We start from the raw sequence: 26,044 nt of genomic DNA, 5'->3' as shown, positions 1-26,044 counted from the left end.
ATGAGTTGGTCACATAAGCTTTGAAGTGAGCAGAATGCCAAGCTTTTACCCTGGAGATATAAAGAAAGGAGACTGGAGGGGCTGGGGATGTGGCTCAAGCAGTAGTGCGCTCGCCTGGCATGCGCGCGGCCCAGGTTCGATCCTCAGCACCACATACAAAGATGTTGTGTCCGCCAAAAACTAAAAAAGAAAAAAGAAAGGAGACTGGAGAGAGAGCTTTGTTACCATCGTCATTTTTATGGGTTCCAGTCTGGTAAAATTCATGCTGCCTAGCTGAGCACAGTGGTGCACACCTGTAATCCCAGCAGCTTGGGAGGCTGAGGCAGGAGGACTGTGAGTTCAAGGCCAGCCTCAGCAACTTGCCAAGGCCCTAAGCAACTCAGATCAGGTGGAAGTCGTATCACCTTTTATGATCTAGCAACACTTCTGATGGAGTCACATGCCCACCTGTACTCACTGGGAGGAATAACAGACTCCATCTTGCAACGTGAAGAGGACTAAAGTCACATCATAAGATGTTGTAGGATGGGAGATCTTGTTTATGTTCATTCTCTTCCTCCCCCCACCCTCTGTCTCTTGGAATTGAACCCTAGAGTGCTTAACCACTGATCCACATCCCCAGCCCTTTTTATTTAGAGACAGGGTCTCCATAAATTGCTTAGGGCCTCACTAAGTTGCTGAGGCTGGCCTTGAATTTGCAACCCTTCTGCCTCAGCCTCCCAAATCGCTGGGACTATAGGCAAGTGCCACCATGCCCAGATTGTTGTAATCTCTTGTAAAAGTGTAACTAGCCACAGTTCCTTTCCATATTTTCTCCTCCTTTCCCCTTTCCTTTTGCCCTGTACTTCCTCCTACTTTTTCTTTCCTGCTCCCCAAGTGTTTGAGTCAGCTTTTCTCTGCTGTGACTAAAGGACCTGACGAGAATAATCTTAGAGGAGGAAAAGTTCACTTGGGGGCTCACGCTTTCAGAGCTCTCAGTCTGTAGGCAGCTGGCTCCATTCCTCAAGGCTGGAGGTGAGGCTGATCGTCATGGCAGAAGAGTATGATGGAGGGAAGTCGCTCACATGCTGATCAGACAGCAGAGAGAGACCCCACTCTCCAGATAGATGCCAAAGGCATGCCCGTGACCCACCTCCTCCAGCCACACCCTACCCACCCTACCCTGTTAATCCCTTTAGGGGATTAATTCACCAGTTGGGTTAAGGCTCTCATAACCCAATCATTTCTCCTTGAACCTTCTTGCACTGCCTCACACATGAGCTTTTGGGGGACACCTCACATCCAGTCCATAACACCAAGCCTCTCCACAGTCGACACCAACATTCCTCATCTCTGTTCAGTTCCTATCAATTGAGCATATATAATGTGAAGGGCTCGGGTCCTCCAAAGACACCGACAGCACTCCTCTTGCATTTTTGCACACTGTTTTCTCTTTCTCCATTTTGAGAAATACAGGGCTTCTCATCCTCAGCATTACTGACATTTTGGGCTGGGTCTCTTACTTGGGGGGTGGGGGTGGGCTATCTTGTGATCTGCAGGGCGTGTTGCAGCATTCCTGCTGGTCTCTACTCATTAGACATCAGTAGCACCTTGCCCCGGTCATGATAATCAAAAATGTCCCCAAACATTGCCAAATGTCCTTCAGGGGGAAAATCACTCCCCAGTAAAGAACCACTGTTAATAGGGAGTACACACAGGAGGTGGAGTTGACAAACCCCAAATCTTAGAAGGCAGTGGTCTTCAAGCCGTTTTGATCATGCAGTCTTAGCTACTGGGTAGCGTTTGAGCACAGAGCCCAACAGATGCTTATTTACTTATTCATCAACAGTATACATGTCCTCCATGTTGTTCTTTTATATAGTTATAAAGGATTCACGAAAGTGGACTCTTTTGAGAGGGTACTTGGGATTGAACCCAGGAGTGCTCTTCCATTGATATCTCTCTCTCTCTCTCTCTCTCTCTCTCTCTCTCTCTCTCTCTCTCTCTCTCTCTCTCCCCCCCCACTCTCTCTCTCTCTCTTTTTAAGTCCTGGGAATTGAACTCAGGGGCACTCAACCACTGAGCCACATTTCCCAGCCCTATTTTTTTTATTTAGATACATGGTCTCACTGAATGCCTGAGTGCCTCACTGTTGATGAGGCTGACATTGAACTTGTGATATTCCCACCTCAGCCTCCTAAGCCACTGGGATTACAGGAATGTGCCACCACAACTGGCTCCCAGCTCTTTTTTAATTATTAATTTTTTTTGAAACATGGTCTAAGTTGTCAAGGCTGGCCTCAAACTTGTGATCCTCCTGCCTCAGCCTCCTGAGTAGCTGGCATTGATCACAGGAATGTGCCATTGTGTGTACACAAAATGGACATTTTTTTAAAAGGATAGGATAAAACCTAATTAAACATTCTTTTTTTTTTATGGTACTGAAGATTGAAACCAATGCCCTGTTCATGTTAGGCAAGTACTTTGCCAATGAGCTACACTCTCAGTTCTTTTAAAACTTATTTTGAGCCAGGCACGGTGGCACATGTCTGTAATCCCAGCAGCTCTGGTGGCTGAGACAGGAGGATCATGAGTTCAAAGCCAGCCTCAGCAAAAAGTGAGGCACTAAACAACCCAGTGAGACCCTGTCTCTAAATAAAATATCAAAAATAGGACTAGAGATGTGGCTCAGAGGGTGAATGCCCATGAGTTCAACCCCCAGTACCCCCCCAAAAAAATTATTTTGAGACAAGCTCTTCCTAAATTGCTCAGACTGACCTCAAACTTGCAATCCTTCTGCCTCAGCCTCCTGAGTAGCTGGGATTACATGCCCAGCTGGAGGATTGATTGATTGATTGATTGATTGATTGATTTTTGTACTGGAGACTGAACCTAGAGGGGCTGTACCACCAATCTACATCTCTAGCCCTTTAAAAAAAATTTGTAGTTGTAGATGGACAGAATGCCTTTATTTTATTTATGTTTATGTGGTGCTGAAGATAGAACCAAGTGCCTCACATGTGCTAGGCAAGCACTCTAAAGTCCTGGCCCTCTAGCACTACCTCCCTATTTTTTATTTTTTTTTAGTTTTTGATGGACACAATACCTTTATTTTGTTTATTTTTTAATGTGGTACTGAGGATCGAACCCAGTGCCTCACACAAGCTAGGTGTGCAACCCCAGTACTGCCAGCCCTTTTATTTTTTATTTTAAGACAGGGTCTCACTAAATTGCTGTGGCTGGTCTTGAATTTGCCATCCTCCTGCCTCAGTCTCCCAAATTGCTGAGATTACAGGCAGTGCCACTGGAGAATTTTTTTTTTAGTGTGATGAAATTATTCTTTATTGATAGTATACTGGTAGATACGTAACATTGTGCATGTGTACACCTATGGAAACAACTTTTTCAACTACAGTGCAGTATGCAAGTCTTTTGCCTTTAGTCCTTCAGACTTTGCTTATTTCTGAAGTTATTTAGATCATCACTTTTCACTCAACTCCTTCAGAGTTGTAAAACATCAGTATGGGCTCATGTTTAGCTTGGAGACATGTATACAGTTGGCCTTCTATATTCAAGGGTTCTGCATCTGCTGATCCAACCAACCAAGAATTGAAAATACTTTGGAAAAAATGTACCTATACTGAATATGTACAGACTTTTTTTTTTTAAATTATCATTCCCAAAACAATAAATTTAAAAATAACTATTTGTATAACATTTACACTGTATCGGTACTATAAGTAATATAGGGGTGATTTAAAGTATTCAGGAGGATGTGTACATGTTATATACAAATACTATGTTAAGTAAGGGTCTTCAGTATGCTCCAGTTTTGATACCCGCAGAGAGTCCTGGGAATTGATCCCTCTGGAGATCAAGTAATAATTATATATAATTATTACATAAGTATAGAAAGTATGCACATGAATATGTGTAAGCATTCATAAATGTGTGTATAGAGGAGCTAGTTCACCTGTATATTTACTTGCTCCAACAGGTAAGAGGGTCTAGAAGCAATGACGTCCCAGCAGCAACAATAATATCTAGTGCCCAGATCTTGGTTTCTTAACCAAGGAACAAAGGCGCTTTGGAGAATTGGTTGATTTTAGGTCTGGATCACTTTGTGCCAGAAGTATGGAGGTGCTCAATAAAATACAAAGATGGGAGTATGCCATCACAGCCCCCTAGAAGAGCATTCAGTGGCCAAAGCAAAAAAGGATTTGAGTAATATAGTAATAAAGCAGTACTGGACTATAACCCAGAGTATAAAATAAATATCCATAGGTCCATAATGATATTAATAAATTATGGAACAAATAAATAAACAGGAGGAGTGACAAACCTTCTTTATAGAGAATCCCACTCTCTTTCTCTCTTTTCAGTACTGGGGATTGAACCACTGAGCTATGTCCCCAACCCTTTTTATTTCTTACCTTGAGACAGAGTCTCACTAAGTTGCCAAAGTTGGCCTCAAACTTGTGATCCTCCTACCTCAGCTTCCCAAGTTGCTGGGACACCATCCCCTGCCCCACTTGCTCTTAAAGAAGTGGAGCTTAACTCCCCACTTCTTCAGCCTGGGCTTCTAATATTGACTTTTTCCAAAGTATACATTATAGAAAAGGAGAAACAAGAGTAAGTTTACTGTGGAGAAACCTGACAAACACTAGCCCAGCCAGGTGCTCAAGATTAACATCCATAGTGATTATTTGTGTTGATAGCACATACCCCAGATATGAGTATGGTGGTTTACCTTCATGGTCTTCCATCTCAAAGTAACCCTGGTCTAAGTATAAGAAAAACATGGGGTAAGTTACAACTGAGAGGATTCTTCAAAATACCTGCCAGTAGTCTTAAAATTGTCAAGGTCATCCAAAGTAAGGAAGGCTGAGCATAGTGACATACTCCTGTAATCCCAGCAGCTTGGGAGGCTGAGACAGCTGAGAGAGGAGGATCACAAGTTTGAGGCCAGCCTCAGCAACTAAACGAGGTCCTAAGCAACTTAGTGAGACCATTGTCTCAGGAGAAAAAAAAAAAAAAAAAAAGGTTGTGGGGAGGCTGGGGATATGGCTCAGTTGGTAGAGTGTTTGCTTAGCATGCACAAGTCCCTGGGTTCAATCCCTAGCACCAAAAAAAAAAAAAAAAAAAAAAGTGTAGAGATCTGTCACAGGCAAGAGAAGCCTAAGGAAACACAGATTAAGTGTCAAGATGGCCTCTATGTGCAGTTGCTGGGACAGAATGCTAAGGTGGGAAACCAACAGACACACATCCATACATCCACAGTCTAGGGAAGCTTGTCCTGACTGCATCTATGGCTCCCCCTCATTGTCCTGGCCCTCTGTGAAGATATGGGGCTGCAGTTCTTGATCTTATAGTGCCACAAAGATGAATCAGTCCAAGCTGGGTTTGCAACCAGAGTTAGGACATTAGGCTTTGGAAACAGACTAGTCGTCATTTTTTTTTTTTTTAAACACAGGTGTGCTGGGTTACTGAGGATGGAAACCAGGGAGGGCCTCAGGCATGCTAGCTCAGCTCTACCACCCAGCTCCATCCCCAGTTCCCCCATTTGTTACTTTTCAAACCAACAAATTTGTTTCTTTTTTACTTTTCAAAGTCACAAATGTGTTACTAAACCTCCCTATGTCTCTTCTTTTATCCTCCCCAAAGTAGGAGTTATAATTGTAACCACCATCATCAAATAGTTCATGAAGAACTCTTAAAATCAAGTTGGTAGGAGGTTTGGACTAGTCTCTGGTTAGTGCTCAATAAATGTTAGCCCTTGATTGTTATACTTTTTATTATTCATTTAGTACACTTTTTTTCTGATAGAACTTACTATAACTAAATTATTAAGCAGGTATTGGAAAACTGAAAAAGCAAAAGGCAGCACTGAGCTATCAGAATAGTTACTACAGGTAGCAACTATGACCCTATACTGGAGAATCCAAGGGAAGGAGTTGAAATTGCAATTAAAAAAAAATTAATGGCTTATAGAGGATAGTTTACATACCACAAAATCCACCCATTGGAAGTGTGCATACCACAAAATCCACCCATTGGAAGTAAACTTGTACAGGTGTGCAATCATAACAATATACTTTTAGAACATTTCTATTACTACCCACTTCACAAGCTCATTTGCATTCAACACTCACTTCCTCAATTAGCCTCTGGTACCTGTGCTTCCTGTCTATGTAGATTTGCCTAGAATAAAATTTTAAAATCCGCTAACAAAAGGAGATCGTGCAAAATGGATGAAATTTAGGAAAAGAATAAGCAACCTAAAATGTATCACAAGTGTGTGTGGGAACACACCTGTAAACCCAGCTACTAGGGTGTCTGAGGCAGGACGATGGCCAATTCAAGGCTAGCCTCAGTCATTTAGCAAGATCCTGTCTCAAAAAAAAAAAAAAAAAAAGGCTAGAGATGTGGTTCAGTGGTAAAGCGCCCCAGGTTCAATCTCCAGTATCACTCTCCACCCCCCACAAATCTCAAATCTCAAGTTATTTTAAAAGTAGGTCATAATGGGTTGGGGGTGGGGCTTACTGGCTGACCAGGTATTTCAAAAAAGCCCGGCGCCGGCGCGGAGGACGGACGCGAGGTGAAGGCAGGGGGTCCTGTTGTGGGGAGCGATGGGGTCCCGCTGGGGCGACCTGGGGGTGGAAGAGAGCCGGGGGACGGGAGCGGCGGCGTCGGGGCGGCTTATCCCAGCTCTTTGGGAGGTAGAGGCAGGAGGATGGGAAATTAGGCAATTGAGATACTGGGTGAGGGAACGCGGGCCACAGTTTAAGTAACAGGGTTATCATCATCACCATGTGGTCATAAAGCAAAAAAAAAAAAAAAAATCTTTAAAAGGGGAAAAATAAGGAGCGGTTCCAGTTCGGGTGCGTAAGATTGGGGTGAGATGTGAGGAATTTGTGACACCAGAATCACAGCTGTGGGCCAGCCCGCCCCAGCTGGGACTAGCACCTGCGCCACCCAACGCGCAGGCGCGGCGCTCCGACTTCCCGGCTCCGGGTGCACCAGGCCCGCAGCCCGAGCTAGAGTTCCCATCGATCCCGATCTCCTAGCGATTGCTTCTGTCTGTTGTTTAGGTATGGCGCCGGCGAGGAAACCGAGAGACGGCTGGAACCGGGATCGGGACCAGAGTTTCGCTCGTTGCTGAGCGGCACCCAGGGCCTAGTGGGCTATGGGGGAGCCTGCTTCCTTGGTCACTGAAGACCACGCCGGTGGCCGGAGCTGGTGCTTGCGGCGGGTGGGGATGAACGCCGAGTGGCTGCTGCTGGAGGACGGACGCGAGGTGAGGGCAGGGGGTCCTGTTGTGGGGAGCGATGGGGTCCCGCTGGGGCGAGCTGGGGGTGGAAGGGAGCCGGGGACGGGAGCGGCGGCGTCGGGGTGGCTGCGATGAATGGGGTAGCCGGGGGATGGGAGAGCGAGGAGCAGCAAGAGGTGGGATCCTGGGCCGCGTAGTGAGCGCGATCGCGGGCGCGCGGTGGAGGGGTCTGAGGCGGGAGGTGTTGCGGGAGAAAGATGAAAGGGTTCCACTCGGGGGAGACCTTCGGGGCCCCGGAGGGCCGTGGGGACCGGGTCCAGGCCCGCGGTGCCGAGGCGGGAAGATGGCCCCTGGAGGGCGGCTGGGCCGGAGGGCGGCTGGGCCGGAGGGCGGCCGGAGCTGGTGTACGCCGACCGCGGCGTGGAGGAGCAGGGCCGGGCAGAGCAGAGGCCGGGGCCGCGCCGTTGGGGTCTCCCGGAGCCCGCGGTGCCGGCCACAAAGGCGGCCCGGCCCGGACCGAAACGCCGCCCGAGGTCTGATGCGGTGTGGACTTTCTCGAGTTTATTTTGAAACCGACTGCGAATTAGGATTTGTCATCCTTCAGGTACTCATGTAAGAATGACTTCTTTCTTTCCGTCTCTTTGAGGAAGATCGGCTGTTCGGGATGGGTCACGTTTAGCCTGGGAGTCTGTGTGCCTCCAAGTGGCGCCCCCTGAGATGGGTCAGGATGGGGATTCAGAGTTCTCTCCAGAGGTTGCTGACACTGTTTGATAAATGCAGATGAACAAAGAATAATGAATGCATGTTAAAAATAAAAACAAAAAGGAAGGGTGAGGCATGGTACCAGTGGGGGAGAGGGCGCTAGAAGTGGGGTGGTAGGGAGAGAATTGCAGACAGCTTGGAAAGAACTGGGTCAGGAACAAGCTCTTGGTGATGAGGAGCCATTTGGGTTTTGGAAATCATTTGTATGAAAAGTTCACTTTGCAGTAATACTGAGTGGTAGTGTTGTAAATTAAACAAGTCTTGATTATTATTTAGTTTTAGTTAGGTCTTTCTTTCTAGATTATTTTTTTAAGGTTTTTCTTATAAACCATCTAGTCTCAATGTAGTTTCCCAGATATTTATCTAGTGCTTATGTTGTTTGGTGTACTAGAGACAGATGATGACTTCTGTAGTCAAAGAGCTTATGGCTTGAATGAGAAAATTTATACAGTGAAGCAGTCTGACAGTATCCGTGTGGGCTGAATAATTAATTGCCAAAACGTGAATTATTTAGCAATAGTCTAAAGCACTAGTTCCTTAAGTCAAGGAAGGATTCAGGTCCAGCCTTAAATGTTGCTAAATTAAGAGATTATGAAGGGTTACTTTGTGTATAATTTATATACATTACTTGATCTGGTCCTGTAGATGTACTACACACACACACAACCGGTATGGCACTTTAATAATCAAGTGTTAGCTTATTCCTTTTTTTTTTTTCTTCACACACAGACACTTTATTAGTTTCCTCTACAAGAGACAATAACATCAAACTTTTAACAGAAATGTCAGGTCATTTGAGAGGCCAAACAAATTCCAGGAGGGAAGACCACCTAAAACTCACGACCACAATGGAAGTAGGAAGGTTAAGCTACAGCAGATTATTTAATGTGAATGTTAGCAGTTACACAGCAGGAAGCAAATTTGTGTTAAGAAGACTATGGTACAATGATTATTTGGACCCAGGAGTATATTTGGCCAGAAAAAGGTCAAGATGGCTGAAGGTAAAGCCATAGAAAGGAATTGGCACAAAGGGACTACATGCTATGTGGTCAAGCAGATGGCAATGAATCAGGCTTCTTCCTCCCTAGAAATATTGGCTGCACTGTGCTACCCTCTCCCCCATGGTGATCCCACCCAACCATTGTTTGCGGGTTTTTTTGTTGTTTTCAGGTTGAGCTGCCTGCTTCTGCCTTAAAGGGTGCTTGCTCAGCTATGGAAATAGGTCTATGGAAAGCCCAGGGCTCTTGTTGTTAATTTAGTTTAGATCTTAGAGAACTTGTCACACATGGGCTGCTTTGTTACTAGTTGTTCTGACAAGGAAAAATCTCCAAAGCATTCACAAGCAGAGTCTGAAAGTCCCCAACCATTCAAACAGCTTTATTCAACATCCTTAGAAGTCTGAAATCTGGCAGCAACTGAACTCTAGTTAGAGCTGTAAGGTTCACAAAATCATTAAGGAAGCCAGGATGAGACAATGCAGTTAAGAAATCCCAACAGTTAATATCAACCTGTCTTTCCCCAATTTCCAATAAACTCTCAATTACATGATATGGGATGTAGAAGGGCTATAAGGAGCAAGCTGGGTCTTCTGAATTTGTCATCAAATACCAAGGGAAAGAAGGAGTGGGTTGATTTTATTTTTTAAAAAGCCTCAAGTTATTCTGTTATAAAGGAACATGGCTGAACAGGTAGGAAACAGATTCCCCATTATGAGTTCTCCTGATGGCTTCTGCAAGGATCACAGAGATGTCATTCACCTGTATTTTGGAGCTTCATCTTGTCCTCCTGAGGTATGGTATCGTTGACCACTACTACTTCAAAACATATATTACTGATGCAAGAAATGCCTGGCCCAGAAAAGATTTAATGAGTCAAGATAGCATGAACTCTGGTGGCTCCAGCTGAGATAAGTTTGTCAGCTGCATGGCAGATGGTACCACATGTGACAGCCATGTCATCTACAAGGATAGCCACCTGATCTTTCACATCTCCCACTAACACCATGTGGTCCACTTCAGTGGCCTTCTTCCATTCCTTGTGAAACAAGGCAAAGTCCACATTCAACTGGTCTGCAATGGAGGTCACTCTTGGTTCCACCAGCATCAGGTGACACAATAGTGCAGTTCCTCCACTCTGAGATATTCCCCCTACTCCACTTCAGGACAGCTGGCTCTGATGTCTGCTAGGATATCAAAAAAGCCCTGATTTTAGGAAGCAAGATCCATGGTGATAATATGATCTGCACCAGCTACAGACAGCGTATTTTTAACAAGCTTGGCTAAGATTGGAACCCGGTTCTTATCTTTATCCTGCTGGGCATCTGGGAAGCGTGGAATGATTGTAGCAATCCAGCTGGCTAAAGTGATCTTGCAGGCATTAATCATGATCAAAAGCTCCATTAGATTGTTGATTTTACCACAGCCACTATGAATGATGTAGACATTATCTCCATGTACACTTTCACCGTTTCCACACGGGTCTCCTGGTTGCTGAATTTCTTGGTTGCACCTTGCCTAGCTGTAGGCCCAGGTGGTTAGCAGTTTTCTGGTGTAAGTCCTGATGGGAGCTGCCACTGAAGATTTTGATATTTGGCATCTTGGGCAGTTACCCTAGGTGTTCTTCACTCAGCGATCACTGCTGCTGCAGGGTTCTGAACTGAAATCGACTCAGAGACTTAATATTAACCGCTAACCTTTGCTACTGCGCCATTTTCAAGTGTTAACTTCTTCTTTTAGATCAGATCAATGAATTACTTCATTAATTTCTCCTGAATAGCTTGGGAGGTAGTCCTGGATTTTGTGGGAGAAGGGAGGATAAGGGAAAATAATGATGTAAGACAAGGAGTCTATAAAGCTGGGCATGGGATTATGTTTGTAATCCCAGCAATTTGGGAGGCTGAGGCAGGAAGATTGCAGGTTCAAGGCCTGCCTCAGCAATTTAACCAGGCCCTAAGCAATTTAGTGAGACCCCTGTCTAAAAATAAAAAATGGCTGGGAATGTAGTTCAGTGGTAAAACATCCCTGTGTTTAATCCCCTCTGCCCAAAACAAAAAACCCAAGTCCATAAAGCACTTCTAGATATGTTCTAACCTATTTGATAGATTTGTGTAGGCCCACCTCTGTGGGGAGAGACCAATACAAACCAAGTGAATGGAAAAAACATACTGGGGACATTATGGCTTGCCTGATAGCCTGTGTGTAGAAGCTTGCCAGGCCTGGTTGTCTGCAAGGTCAGGTCTTAGACAGTAGTTAGAGCTTAGCCTATAGTGTGTGTGAAGAGAGTCTGAATTAAAGCCAAGATGAAGTCTTACAGTAATGGTTCTTAAACCACTAGTTGGTTTGCACAGATTTTTAAGAGGTGTGGTGATATCATTTAATTATAACAGCAGTCAGTTCCCCACCTTTCCAGTTCCTTTCAAAGTTTCAGATTTTGCAGATGAAATAATAAAACATGGCTTCCCTCATTTTGTTGAAGGGAATACTATAGTAAAATTATCTGTTGGTCATGGTATTTTAAACTTTTTAATACCTGTTCCGAGTTTGGTGTAAAAACAAATGTTTTATTGCAAATTGACTAGTTCTTAGGTCCTATAACTATCAACCCTAAAGCCATAATATCTTTTTTTCTTGTTTTCTTCTCTCATATCTGGTTTTCTTAAAGCTTTCTGCCCTAAGAGGGTTGAAAAAGGGAAAGGATGGTTCTAGAGTATTTTCTGGTCATCTGGAAAACAGCAGGAGTTGTGCCCAGGTGGAAAGGGTAGCATTAGTGAAAGTGGACATGGTCAAGATGAACTTCTAGATCAATAATGTCAACATGCTCAAAGACTTGCAAAACTGTTGTACATGGATTTCCAAATGAGCACAGCTGTACTCTTTTAACTGTAGTATAGGTGAAATATCAGAATGCTAAGGTAAACTCTTGGATGAAAGAGTGAAAGGATGTGAAAAAAATCTTTTTCTGGATTTGCAGTCTGTAGGAGGCAATTCAGAAAAAGGCACTCCTTTGTTTTTTCTGTACTATTTTCCCTGGTGGCAATCAGGCTGTTTCCCCCCCAAGTATTAAAATGGCAAGTGGAAATTTTTATTTCCTCTCTTTGGGGGAAGAAAAAAAACCAAAAAAACTATCAAAGCTGGGTGTGGTGGGTGCAGGCCTATAATCTCAGCAACTCTGGTGACTGAGGCAGGAGGATCACAAGTTCCAGGCCAGCCTCAGCAATTGAGTGCATTCCTGAGCAACTTAGGGAGACCCTGTCTCAAAATCAAAAATAAAAAGGCCTGGTGATATAGTACTGTGGTAAAGCACCCCAGTTCCAAAAAGAAAAATGAAAAAAAAGCTATCAGGATGGAAATTCATACTGAATATGAATGACAGGTAATCTTTATACACTTTCCTCTCCCAACTATGATGGGACCAAACCTAGCGCCTCTTGCATGCTTATCTAGGGCTCTACCATTGAGCTATGCCCCAGCCTTCAGAGGAACTTCTGTAATTAAATGTTAAACTGTCAAAAGCTTTGGACAAAAGAGTTTTGGTAGAGATGGCCACCACAATGTTTTAAAGGGAAACAAGTCTGATTTTAAGAGTTCCTAGCTGGTGCTCCATATTTTCCAGTGTAATAATTTAGCTTCCAACTTCTGACCTAAAAAATGTCCATTCTAGAATCTGGAATGATCCATAGGCAAGATCTCTTTGTCCTTCTATTCATTTAGAAATATTTGCTGAACACCATGTCCAGTATAGGAATACTGTGTTAAAAAAAAGATAAAGTCCCTGCTCATGAAATTTATGTTCTAGGAAATGCGGAGGGGGAGGTGAAACAAGCAAGATAATTTAATCGTGATAAGTGCATGCGGAGGAGTGTAGACAGCAACATTAGATAAGGGTAATCAGTGTAGGCCTCTGAGGAGTTGAAACTTGAAAAAGATGAGAAAAGTAGCCTATGCAAAAGTCTGAGAAAAGAGTGTCTTTTTTTTTTTTTTTTTTTTAGAAAAGAGTATCTTAAGAAAAGAGTGTTTTAAGCAGAGGGGACAAGTTTAAAAAAAAAAAAAAAAAAGCCTTCCAGTAAGCTGGAACTTGGAGGAGGTTAAGGAACAAAAAGAAGGCTCAAGTGGCTGAAGAAGCAAGCTAGTGTTGGCAGCCCAGTATGAGTCAGAGACTAAAGAGGAGGTCAGGACATTCAGGGCCTTATAGTCCATGGAAAGAAGTTTGGATGGTAGAAGGATTTTAAAGAAAGAGAAATGATCTGATTTAAAATTTTTACATCACCACTGATGCTACATGAAAAATACAATTTAGGGGAGCTAGAGTAGGAGCAGAAACAGCAGGTGGCCAGGACATTTGGACTCAGATAGTGTCTGGAGAGGTAGAAGTGAATAGATTATGAATTACGGCCAGTAGAATTACTGATGTTTTATTGTTTATTTATTTATTTTTGGTACTAGGGATTGAACCCAGGGGCACTCAACCACTGAGCCACATCCTCAGCCCTTTTTTTGTATTTTATTTAGAGACAGGGTTTTACTGAGTTGCTTAGGGCCTCGCCAAGTTGCTGAGGCTGGCTATGAACTTGGGATCCTCCTGCCTCAGCCTCCCAAAATGCTGGAATTAACAAGTGTGCCCAGCAGATTGCTAATGTTTAAAATGTGGAGATGAGGAATAGATGAATCAAAAATGACTTCTAGATTTTAGGCTGAGCATTTGGTTGGATGACATTGTCAATTACTGAAATGAGAATTTGGGAGGAGTGACTAGATTAGGTCAGAGACAGTCAAGGTAGACTTTTATTTTTCCTTCCCCCCACCCCCTCCTCCCAGGGGTGCTGTACCACTGAACTACATCTTTGAGCCCTTTTTAAAATTTCATTTTAATTCAATTTTATTCTTTGAGCCCTTTATAAAATTCTCACTAAGTTGCTGAGGCTGGCCTTGAACTTGAAATTCTGCTGCCTTAGCCTCCTGAGTGGCTGGGATTACCAGGGTGCAATGCCATACCTGGCTTCATTAATCTTTAAGGAACTGAAGACAAGGATGATTCTGAAAGATTTTCAGGAAGAGCAAAGAGGGTAGGTCTTAGAACACCACAGACTTTCTATATATGTGTGTGTATGTTTCTGGGGATTGAGCCCAGGGTGTTCTTCCACTGAACTACATCCCCACCCTTTTCAAACATTATTTTTTATTTTGGAAAAGGATCTTGCTAAATTGTAGAGACTTGTGAGCCTCCTGCCTCAGCCTTCCTAGTCACTGGGATTATAGGCATGCACACCGTGCTTGGCTAGAAAACCACAAACTTTAAAACTTTAATATTTCCAGTTAAGGTTTTGGAAGGGGTCATTAAAGAGAGCACTTGTGCACTGAAAATAATAAGCAGGAAAGATCTGGATCTAAGAGGAATTTCATTTCCTTCCTTTACAGGGTTATTATGAACTTGACAAGTCCATCAGAAAATATGATAGATGTGAATTTGGGCTTCTTTTCAATCTTTGCCAGAGGCACTCAACACTTTCCTTATGGCTAAGATGGAGGATGTTGACTCAGTGCAAAGACTTTTGGTTGAATTTTAATTGATTGAAAGTATACCTAGGTTGTGTGGGAGAATGTTTGCTAGGCTTTCCCTGAGAGCTTTGTTTTTGGCTACTTCCCATTTCAATATTTTTTAAAAAATATTTATTTTTTAGTGTAGTTGGACACAATACCTTTATTTTATTTATTTTTTATGTGGTGCGGAGGATTGAACCCAGGGCCCCATGTGCTAGGCGAGCGCTCTCCTGCTAATCCACAACCCCAGTCCCCCAATTTCAGTATTTTTTATCTGTGTCTTGAGTGAAGGTACAGAATGAACTGCCATGTTAATTTGGTGAGAGACTGAATCTAGAAGGTATATTGAATATGTCTGATCAGATGGCCGATTAAAAATTCAGAAAAGTCTTGACAAACTGGTGTGATAGCCTAGACTAACAAGATGAAATTTAATAGAAATCAATGTAAGGTCCTACACTTGAATCCAGATTTTCCCAACTAGTCAAGTATAGAATGGAAGAGACATGACTTAGCATAACAATTCTTGGGGGAGGGGAGACCAAGAAATATAATCATTTCTAAGTCTGAGATTACATGGGCAGAGTACTGTATCTACTGTGGAAGCAAATGCAATTTACATTCTATGCTAATAATATCTAGAACTGGGAAAGTGATAACTTGAATTTGACTGTGTAGTAAAATTAAGTTTAATTTTCTTAATACAGTATCCAGGAATAAAGACAAACCAGGAGTCCTTTCACAGACCCATTAGGGACAGATTCAAACCCATCCCCTGGGAATTAGGTTGAAGTAATTGGGAACACAGCCAGGGAGAGAGAAGTCTCAGTAGACATTTTATAGATGATTTGGAAGGGAGGATTAGAGATTTTCTGATGGTCCCCAGTGCAGAACCAGGGCCAATAAATGGAATTTGTAGAGAGAAAGATCCAAGTTATAGCCATTAAAAAATCCTAAGGCCTGACTTATATAAAGGAGTGTTCAAGAAGAGTTGATGGACTTGTGTAGAAAGAATTCTTCCATGTTATGGCTTCCTGAACCAGATAACCTTTCAGGGTCTTAACTTCCTTCAGCTTTTTCTTGTCACAATTTCTTGACTTTCTACTTGGTGGCTCCCTTGGCAGCTGAAGAGGAGATAGCAAATGAACTGTTTGGATTCCACAGGAATCTAGTTTCTCAAACTGGGGCTTGTGTACACTGTTGGTTGATAAGATATAAAGGACCTCCCTTTTCAGCACAATGACTGATTATCTCTCTTGTTGTTTTCCCAGGTGACTATAGGCCGAGGATTTGGTGTCACATACCAACTGGTATCAAAAATTTGCCCTCTGATGATTTCTCGTAACCACTGTGTTTTGAAGCAGAATCCTGAGGGTCAATGGACAATTATGGACAACAAGGTACAGGAATTCACAGATTCACCTAATTGCTTTTACTTATTTTTAAATTTATTTTTAAAAATTTCTTTTTTTTTTTTTTTTTGCTATAATTTTGATTATGCCAAGATAATTTCTAATGCTTGAGTTGAAATTTGTTACCATGAAGGAAACATCTGAATTGGGGATGTAGGTCTTATTCCAAAAACTAGGCTAAGTTACTGGAGGAATTGACTCTTTTGAGATGCAGAGGTCTAGAGATCCTGGGAATCTGCTGAAATTTCTGTAGTGTATCTATAGCTCAGGGGACAGGAGAGGAGAAAGAAAGTGAGCTGACAGCACTTAGCTTCTTCCCTTCCTCACTCCTTTAAATCAGAGCAATTCCCTCCCTCATCTATTTCTCTCTCTCTATTTTTGGCATTGGAGATTGAATTAGGGCCTTGCATGTGCTAGGCAAATGCTCCTCTGATGTACATCCCAGTTCTCCTCCTTTTTTTTTTTCCTAACTGTTTTATATATTAGTGTTCTGTGGAAGATTTCCTTTGGGGAAAAAATAGTTGTTCTGCTTTAAACAAATTTGAAAACCACTGCTCTAGTGGTCAATATACATGGTACAGTTGAATGAAAAATACCAGGTTAGGTCATATATAACTTCAAAAAGGCCCAAAGGAGGGGAAATAGTATATAAAACCCAGCAATTAAGTACCTTGCTAGTCTGATGTGGTGGTACATGCCTATAACCCAGAGATTTTGGAGGCTGATGTAGCAGGATGACAAGTTCAAGGCCATCCTAGACAACTTAATGAAACCCTGTCTCAGACTTTTTTAAAAAATTAAAAGTCCTGGGGATGTAACTCAGTAGTAGAGTGCCCTTATGTTCAATCCCCAGTACCACAAATAAACAAACAAGGGAGAAAGAAAGAAGTATGAAGAAGTACCCAGCTACTCAGGAGACTGAATCAGTAGGAGTGCAAGTTCAAGACCAGTCTGGATACCATAGCAAGACACTGTTGCCTCCCCAATCCTCTCCAAAAAAAGACTTACCTAAAGTGCAGATAGGCAGATACACTAGTACCCATGAATATAATGAAAGACTGTGAAGGGAGAGAAATTCTAATATGAACAATTAAATTTAAGAAGTATGAAATATCTTTAGATATCATTTTATACTGCTTCACTACTCTGATTGGAAGGATTTTAAAGGTACCCATTAGAAGGAAGGATATCCCACAAGCCTGCCCAGCAGACTCATTTTGCATGCATAAATCTACTAGATGTAAGCTGTTGGAGAAAGTATATTTCTGGTCTAGAATTAATTTGAGTTAGCACTGCATTGAAGGAGCTAATTTAAAAGCTAAATGAATTGTTTCAATATTATTTGTAAGGTACAATAAACAGAATAGAAATTGGTACTGAAATTATCTAGTTTAACCCTTTCTGTGGACACAGATACACCTGAACCTCAGAGATACACTGTCCTCCCAAACTGGTGAATGAGCGAATAACTGGTGAGTTAGTGAATGAGCCATTACTTAAACTCAAATTAAGATTCTCTACAGTGCCCTGTTGATAAATACCAATAGAGGACGTAAACAGTTTGCTGTGATAGTTTCATGATTTTAAAAAATTGAAAATTATGCATATCTAAGCTGTAAGTTTTTTTCTTTCTTTCTTTCTTGGTACCAGGGATTGAACCCAGGGGCGCTTAACCACTGAGTCACATCCCCAGAGTCTTATTATTTTTTTTTTAGTTGTAGTTGGACACAATACTTTTATTTATTTATTTTTATGTGGTGCTGAGGATTGAACCCAGGGCCTCACATGTGCTAGGCGAGCGCTCTACAGCTGAGCCACAACCCCAATCCCTAGAGAGAGGGCCTTGCTGAGTTGCTTAGAGCCTTGCTAAGTTGCTGAGGCTGTCTTTAAGCTCCTGATCCTTCTGCCTCAGCCTCCCAAACTGCTGGGATTACGGGCATGAGCCACCATGCCCTGCTAAGGTTTTTAAAGCCTCTAATAGTTTATTTTGAAGTACCTTAGGAGCCAGGAATAGTGGCATGTGCCTGTAATCCCAGCACTTGGGAGGATGAGCCAGGAGGACTGTTTGAACCTGGGAGTTTGAAACCAGCCTGGGCAACATAGTGAGACATCCTCAAATAAATAAATACATAAATAAAAATTAATCGTTAGGAAGGATGTTTTCTTCATCAGAGTTGGCCATTCAAGAAATGAATTAGTGCAATAGAGGTGAATTCTCTGCTGCTGTTATCTTTGGTTATGAGCCACATGGATGTGATCCATGTATGGGATTAGCAGACTTTGATAGGTTGGGAAGCTACCAGCTGACTCATGTAGTGCTCCTGGAATGACAGCCACAGGGATGATAGAAGCAGCCTGTGTTAGCTCTAGGGTTGCACTCCAGTGTTTCTTCGTACCCTTTCTTGTAAGGCTGTCATGATTATCATTGTGACTCTTCATGTCTCAGTTGGCTAATTTGGAGGAAAGATAGGTTCCTCATTCTTCCAAACCTTTTCCGTACAATTGGTTTAAACCTCTTAGTTTAGTTGGGTCTTTTTTGTTGTTTTTTGGTTCCAGGGATTGAACCTAGGGACACTTAATAACTGAGCCACATCATCCCCAGGGTCTCACTAAGTTGTTGAGGCTGGCCTTGAACCTGCAGTCCTGCTGTGTCAGCCTCCTGAGCTGCTGTGATTACAGGCATGTGCCACCTTGCCTGGCATAAACCTCTTAATTTTGATTCTGTTTATGAGGTGACTGGTTTTTGGGAAAAGCTATGACAAGGGTTTTTTGTTTTTGTTTTTGGTGGAGTTGGGGAGCGTGGTACTGGGGAATCAAACCCAGGGAACTCTACTACTGAGCTACAACTCCAGCCCTTTTTATTTTTTATTTTGAAACAAGGTTTCATTAAGTTGCCCAGGCTTGTGGTCCTCCTCCCTTTTTCTCTCAAGTAGCTGGCATTACAGGCTTGCACCACTGTGCCTACCTAGGAACAATTTTTATAAGTAAACCCCTTCCCTCATTTGTTTACTTACTTATTTGGCTTGACAGATGCTCCCTTTCCTTCGGGCTTTTTTCTGGCACAATAGTATTGCAGTTGTCTTTTGCTGATGAGAGATTTGAATTTCTGCTGCAAGATATTATTGTTGTGGTTATTTTTGAAGTCATTTGTCAAGTCTCTTTTTAAATTATTTTTTATTTTGTGTGGTTCTGGGGATTAGCCCAGTATAGCAAAACAAACACAAAAAAAAAAAACAAACAAGAAAACTGATGGCAGTATTACAAAATTTAGAACTTCAAAAGATACTGTGAGATGAATGAAAGGCAGACTCAGTAGAATGTTTGCTATATAACTGACAGAACTCCAAATCTATTAAAAAAAAAAAGGCAAAATGGAAAAGACAGGCACTTCACAAAAGAATGTTCCAAATGTTTGATATTCATGAAAAGTTATTCAGCTTCATTAGTGTTCAGGGAAATCAAAGCTACAATGGAATACACTGCACATTCACCAGAATGGCTAAAATTAAACTGGTAGTGCCAGGTTCTGGCAAGGATATGGGACAAATAGAGTTCTTTTATATTTGATGGGAATAAATTGATACAACTACTTTGGAAAAGTATTTGACATTACTTATTAAATTTAAACATATTTAGCTCATGACACAGTATTTTCTCTCTCCAGAAACAACTGGAATGTCCATCAACAAAATGGATAAACAAACTGTGGAGTAGTCTTATATCTTACAATGAAACATTATACTGTAGTAAACATGAATGCATGACTACACTATCCAACAATATGAATGTATCTCACAAGCATAATATTGAGTAAGAGAGTAAATGTATGTGTGTGTGTGTGTGTGTGTGTGTGTATGTGGCTTCTTTTGTGAAGCCAGACACACAAAATACTATATTGTATTATACATACATAATCTATATATATCTTTTTTCCATTTTAAACATTAAATGTTCAAAATTATGTAATGTTCAAAACTAGGCAAAGCTGGCATGCTTTTTAATCATAGTATTATCTAATTTTATTTATCCATTTCATTAGGAGCAAGGACCTTGCTTATCAAAACTGCCAAAAAAGAGTACTCTACCTTTTATCATTATTATTTTGTAAATAAATTTTTCCAACCTAATTTTTGGAAAAAGTTTAATTTTCATATTCCTACTAAGATGCCAGTGTTTTAGATTTTTTTTCACATGGCATTTGTTTGAAAAGAGTAAACCTTACCCCACCCCCCCCTTACCAGGTCAAACAAAAAGAATCCAAAGAAACAACTCAAAATGCCTGTAAAATTATTGCTTTTCTTTCTCTAATGCAGGTGAGGCTACAAATAGAAGGAAATTTGGTAAATAAGTTACAGTTTGTGCTTGCTCCTTCTAATGTGATCGCATGTCCATGAGTGTCAGTCAGTGAGACAGTCTGATACTGTGGGTAGCATTTGTTCAACCTGCAACACTGAGGAAGAAAGCCACACTGAAGACACAAGGAAAATGAGTCGATCCAATCTGTCTAAAGAACGACATTGAGAAATGGTACTAACACCTTCTTAGAACATGGAAATAAAATATAACCCCGTCAGAGGTACCTTGCCAAGGAGCATGTTGAAAGTCTAAATAACACCATTCATCAGTGTCCTGGGTCTTATGGCAGCATCTCGGTCACTTAACATAGGAAACAGTGAATTTCAGACTTCTATACATCAAAAGAGTGCATGGAAAAATGCATAGATCATAGACAATTGATGAACATAAGCTGCTAGGCTTATTGCATCTATATGAAAAAAAAGGCGTGTGTTGAGGGAGAGACTCCCAGCCTCTGCAAGAAGCAGTCGAGAGCTGAGTGAGTGGAAAGGCAGGAGTGGACCCATTGTGTGAGCACAGTAGGAGTTTGAGTTGAGAAAGAAATTGTAGTAGTGAACCAGGCCTGTTCACTACGCGGGTTCACAGTGTGAAATACTATGCATTTTTACTTGAGTCAGAATGATTAAAAACTGGTTTGATGATACCTTTTTGTTCACTGTAAATTCTCTCTTTTTTTTTTTTAACAATGCTGGGGATGGAACCCAGGGTTTTACACATTATAGGCAAGTAACTAGTGCTCTACCACTGAGCCACATTGCCAGCCCTCCACTGTGAATTTTAAATCAAGGCTCAGACTCCTATAGTTCCTTCTTTATTTTAGTTGGGGGGAGTACCGGGGATTGAACTCAGGGGCACTCAACCACTGAGCAACACCCCCATGCCTATTTTGTATTTTATTTAGAGACAGGTTCTCACTGAGTTGCTTAGTGCCTCGCTGTTGTTGAGGCTGGCTTTGGACCCGTGATCCTCCTGTCTCATCCTCTTGAGCCACTGGGATTACAGGTGTGTGCCATTACGTCAGGCTTAGTTTCGTTGTCGTCATCGTTGTCGTCTTCTTCTTCTTTTTTTTTTTTAAAGACAGAGAGAGAAAGAGAGAATTTTTTAATATTAGTTTTCAGTGGACACAACATCTTTATTTTATTGTTATGTGGTGCTGAGGATCGAACCCAGGGCCCCGAGCATACCGGGCGAGCGCGATACCGCTTGAGCCACATCCCCAGCCCTTAGTTTCTTCTTATACTCGATGATTTAAACAGAAAAAAAAATCCCATTTAGGATACCATGACCTCATCAGTACCCATATACTGTTTGCAAAACAGATGGAGATGTTACAATTAAGAAGAGTGGAGGTGGCTTGGCACAGGTACTCACATGTAATCCCAGCTGCTAGGAGGAGGCTGAGGCAGGAGGATCACAAGTTCAAAGCCACCTCAGCAACTTATCGAGACCCTGTCTCAAAAGAAAAAAGGTGAAAAAAAGAAAAAGAAAAGTGGAGCTAACTGGTACTTGGGAAGTAGAATTCATTGCTGCCCAGTGGATTCAGGGAGAATAGTGTTGGTCTCTTCTTGTGATTCACTTCCTTTGGGACAGGAAGTCTTCCCACAGGAAACCTTTCTTCCATTTCCTTGCCTGCAAATGGATCTAGACTGATCCAGACATAGAGTTCTGGATAGTAAATGGTTTTGGAGGCTGGATGTCTCTGGAATGCCTATAATTTTTTTTTATTTCATGGTTGTTATAAAAGATATATTTACTCTGTAATTAGTTATTTAGTTGTACATTTATGATTTGTGCACTTTTACGCCTGTATGTTGTGCTTTTATTAAAGACTTATTTATTTAATTATTCATTTGAATTTTTTTGGAATACTGGGGTTTGAACTCAGAGCCTCATGCATGCTAGGCAAGTGCTCTATCACTGAATTACATCCCCAGCTAAAAATGACTTCACAAATATTGACCAATACACTCTGTTTAGGATTTCTAAAATAAAACTCAGTATCAAGTTCTGGCGAGCATGCTGAGTAACTGGAACTCTTATACGCTTTCTTCCTCAGTGTTGCAAGTAGGAATATAAAATAGTAGCTCCACTTTGAAAAACACTGATGGCGGGCTGTGGTGACACACACCTGTAATCCCAGTGACTCAGGAAGCTGAGAAAGGAGGATTGCAAGTTTGAGGCCAGCCTCTGCAAATTAGTGAGGCCCTATGTAACTGAGTGAGACCCCGTCTCCAAAGAAAAAAATAAAAATTGGGGGGATGTAACTCCGTGATAAAGCACCCCCGGGTTCCATCTTCAACCTAAAAATAAAACAAACCAAAAAACACTTTGGTGATTTTTTTTTTTTAAAGAGTTAAGCAGTACATTTATCTAGTTTCCTATTTCTAAAATATTTACCCGAGATTAATAAAAATTTATCCTCTCATAGCAACTTGTACATGAATGTTAAGGTGGTTTTATTCATAATCATCAAAAACTGGAAAAACAACTTGGGAATGGCTGAATTCTAGTTACTCATACACTCAATACTACTCAGCAATAAAAAACTAAATTCCTCTGATAATGCAGCAGCATAGAGAAATCTCAGAGCCATTATGCTAAATGAAAGATGCCAAACTCATCTAGAAAACTCCAAGAAAATATTGCCTTGGAGCTTTGGGTTTTCACTGTTTTTTACAATTGTTTAAAAGTAGCTGGATAGAGATTGAGCTTTGGGTGAAGTAACAAGTCTGGGGGGTGTGCCCTATCCCATCTTTTTTTGCCATTGATGGCTTGGAGACTGCAGGGTGGCTGAAAGACTTCAGACAGGTTTTTCCTCTGGTTATAATTTTGCTGATGCTGGACCTTGTCCAAGCTGGTGACTATGAAAACCAACATTAGAAAATCCTTGAACAAAGCATGATTTATTTAAACCACTGTATTTGTGACCATATTCCTGGGCAAGGCTTGACTGTCCTAATCCAGTCATAGTTTTTTCATCATTTTGTAATGATGAAAAAACTTTGGAACAGACCTGATTCAGAGCTGTGGTTCAAATTATACCACTAGGTGTCACCAAGAAGTGATGAATGGTTAAACAGAGGGATCCAAGGATAAAATGTACTGGGAAATTTTTGAGAACTTATTTTGCAGGCCAAAAGAACCCTGTAGGAGACGGGTTAATGCAGAGAATCCAGTGGTGGGCTACAAGACAACTCAAATGTTTGCTTCAGTTTCTTAAAGGTTGCTTGTTCCTTCTAGCCTGGAGCTTCTATAGCCTATTTATGATACTTTTTAAGACTTTTCTTAAATTTCTGTATACAGGCATCAGGTGGCCTCCTATATCACGTTACTTTGCCAGAGACCTTTTTCCTACGTGTAATGTAAAATCAACGGTTATGTTCTAAAATTGTTCTCAAATGGATTGTTCTGGCTCCATCCCCATCCTTTGTTGTTTCCCTATGTGTTGATGCAGAGTCAGCAGGACTGATCATTCCCCTAGGCTGAGTAGAAGAATGGGGGAAGGTTGCCAGGTGAGCCATGTTAGGCCCAAGGAAGTGGGTTGACTAGCATTTATTTATCTATCTATCTATTTATTCATTCATTCATTCATTCATTCACACACACATATATTCTGCTCAAGCCAAATACTATAGAAAAAGCCAGAAATAGAGGCCTAATACCAAACCATGGCTAAGATCCAATCTCTATTCCCCATTCATCCTCTGTGCCTTGTGGTGAAGCCCTCTGTCATATTCAGGTTGACCAGGGAGTTTTTTCTGGCTGAAAAGTAAGCAGCTGTAGTTGCTAGTATAAAGATAAATTTTTCTTCTCCTATGCTGGTGATCTAACCCAGAACCTTGGACATGCTAGGCAAGCACTCTACCACTGAGTCACATCCCCAAACCCCAACATAAGTCTTTTTTTTTTTTTTTTTTTAATATTTATTTATTTCTTAGTTTTCGGCAGACACAACATCTTTGTTTGTATGTGGTGCTGAGGATCGAACCCGGGCCGCACGCATGCCAGGCGAGCATGCTACCGCTTGAGCCACATCCCCAGCCCCAACAACATAAGTCTTAGACTCAATTCAGAAGTGAGTTTCATCTTTGGCCTCTCCCCTAAAGTCAAGTCCTTGATATGGGTTAAAATGACTACCAATATCTGTTTAACTCTAAAGCCTACGTTTGTTTCAGATCTTTTTGTGGACCTATCATTTCGGTTTAGCATCCCTTAGCTAGGACCTATCATTTCCATTTAACACCCCAGCTTCATGTGATATTCCTTTGCGTTTATAGGCTGTGCCATGTAACACACCTGTTTGTGCCCTCGGGTTATTCTTTCTATAGTCAGCTGCTAAAAGTTTTCAGATGGGCATGGTGATACACATCTGTAATTCCAGCGTCTTGGGAGTCTAAGATAGGAGGATTGCAAGTTTGAGGCCAGCTTCAGCAACTTAGTGAGACACTGTCTCAAAATAAAAAATAAAATAAAGGTCTGGGCATATATACCTTGGTACCCCTGGGTTTAATCCCCAGTACAAAAAAAAAGTTGTTTTCTTCTGCCTTTGCACTTGATGTATTTACCTTGTAAGATGTGGAGCTTAGAATCGGAGTGACTTAATAAATCAGTTGAGCCAGGATATAATAGTAGTGAACATTTATAAAATGCCACAGACTAGGCACTGTTCTAACTGCACATTAACTCATCAAATTCACACAAAGATCATGAGGGAGAGACTGTTATTATTCCCCATTTTATAGATGCAAATAAATGATCCATAAAGAGGCAAGAAATCTGCTCAAGGTCATACAGCTGGTAAGTGATAGAGACAGATTATAAATCCAGGCAGCCTGACTCCAGGTGCAGGGCCCATGCTCCTTTTTTTTTTTTTTTTCATGGTGCTGGGGATCGAACCCAAGTCCTTGTGATTTCAAGGCAAGCACTCTATTACTGAGCTACATCCCCACCCCCAGGTTCCATATTCTTTTTCTTTATTTTAGTTGTAATTTTTTAAATTTTTATTTTTATTTTATTTGTAATTAACAAATAATAATTATGATTATGTTGGTCCATTATAGTTGCAGCTAATGATGGGATTTGTTGTTACATATTTGTACATGTACCCAGGTTCCTTTTTTTTTTTTTTTGGTAATTTTGTTGTTGTTGTTGTTGTTGATGGACCTTTACTCTATTTATTTATATATGGTGCTGAGAATTGAACCCAGTGCCTCATACATGCCAGGCAAGTGCTCTACCACTGAGCCACAACCCCAGCCTCAGGTTCCATATTGTTTTTTATTTATTTAGTTAGTTAGTTGTTGATGGACCTTATTTATTTATTTATTTATGTGTGGTGCTAAGAATCAAACTCAGTGCCTCATGCATGCTAGGCAAATGCTCCACCACTGAGCCACCCCCACCCCACCCCCAAATTCTTGACCTTTACACTTCTTTAAAGCCAGACAAGTAAACATAAAGCATTTACTTTATTCGAGTCACATATAATAATGTTTTATGCACATTATCTTTTTTGCTCCTTACCTTCCCTATTTTATAGACAAAATTGAGGCACAGAGAAGTTAAATAAATTGCTGAAAGGATATACAACTAATAAGCCCAAGGTGTTGCATTCAGGCTCTGGGCCCAAGCCTGGGTCCAGAGCTCTAGCACTTAACCACTATGGGCCTTTGTTGGTATTAATTAGACCAGATCCCACCTACAGTTTGATCCTAGTACAGAACATTGGT

The 26,044-nt window shown here is 41.5% G+C and overlaps 1 protein-coding gene and 1 pseudogene across 3 annotated transcripts in view; one reads left to right on the top strand and one right to left on the bottom strand.

Moving 5' to 3' along the window:
* Window positions 1-6,550: 6,550 nt before the first annotated feature.
* Window positions 6,551-26,044, top strand: part of Rnf8 (ring finger protein 8) — a 44,062-nt gene continuing 24,568 nt past the window's right edge. For 2 of the 3 annotated variants that reach the window (XM_076860188.1, XM_076860186.1), the window contains exons 1-2: window positions 7,050-7,276; window positions 15,819-15,947. In XM_076860188.1, coding sequence (XP_076716303.1) covers window positions 7,166-7,276; window positions 15,819-15,947 — 240 coding nt within the window. In that variant the 5' untranslated portion in view covers window positions 7,050-7,165. Of the gene's footprint in view, window positions 6,578-7,049; window positions 7,277-15,818; window positions 15,948-26,044 lie in introns of those variants that run through there. The other variant, XM_076860187.1, reaches the window with a different exon arrangement.
* LOC143402619 (ribose-phosphate pyrophosphokinase 1 pseudogene) lies at window positions 9,676-10,606 on the bottom strand (annotated as a pseudogene).

The sequence above is a fragment of the Callospermophilus lateralis genome, chromosome 6, assembly GCF_048772815.1.
Source record: "Callospermophilus lateralis isolate mCalLat2 chromosome 6, mCalLat2.hap1, whole genome shotgun sequence".
NCBI classification, from domain to species: Eukaryota; Metazoa; Chordata; class Mammalia; order Rodentia; family Sciuridae; genus Callospermophilus; species Callospermophilus lateralis.
The sequence above is the reverse complement of the archived record's forward strand: the minus strand, read 5'-3'. Positions and strand labels throughout refer to the sequence as shown.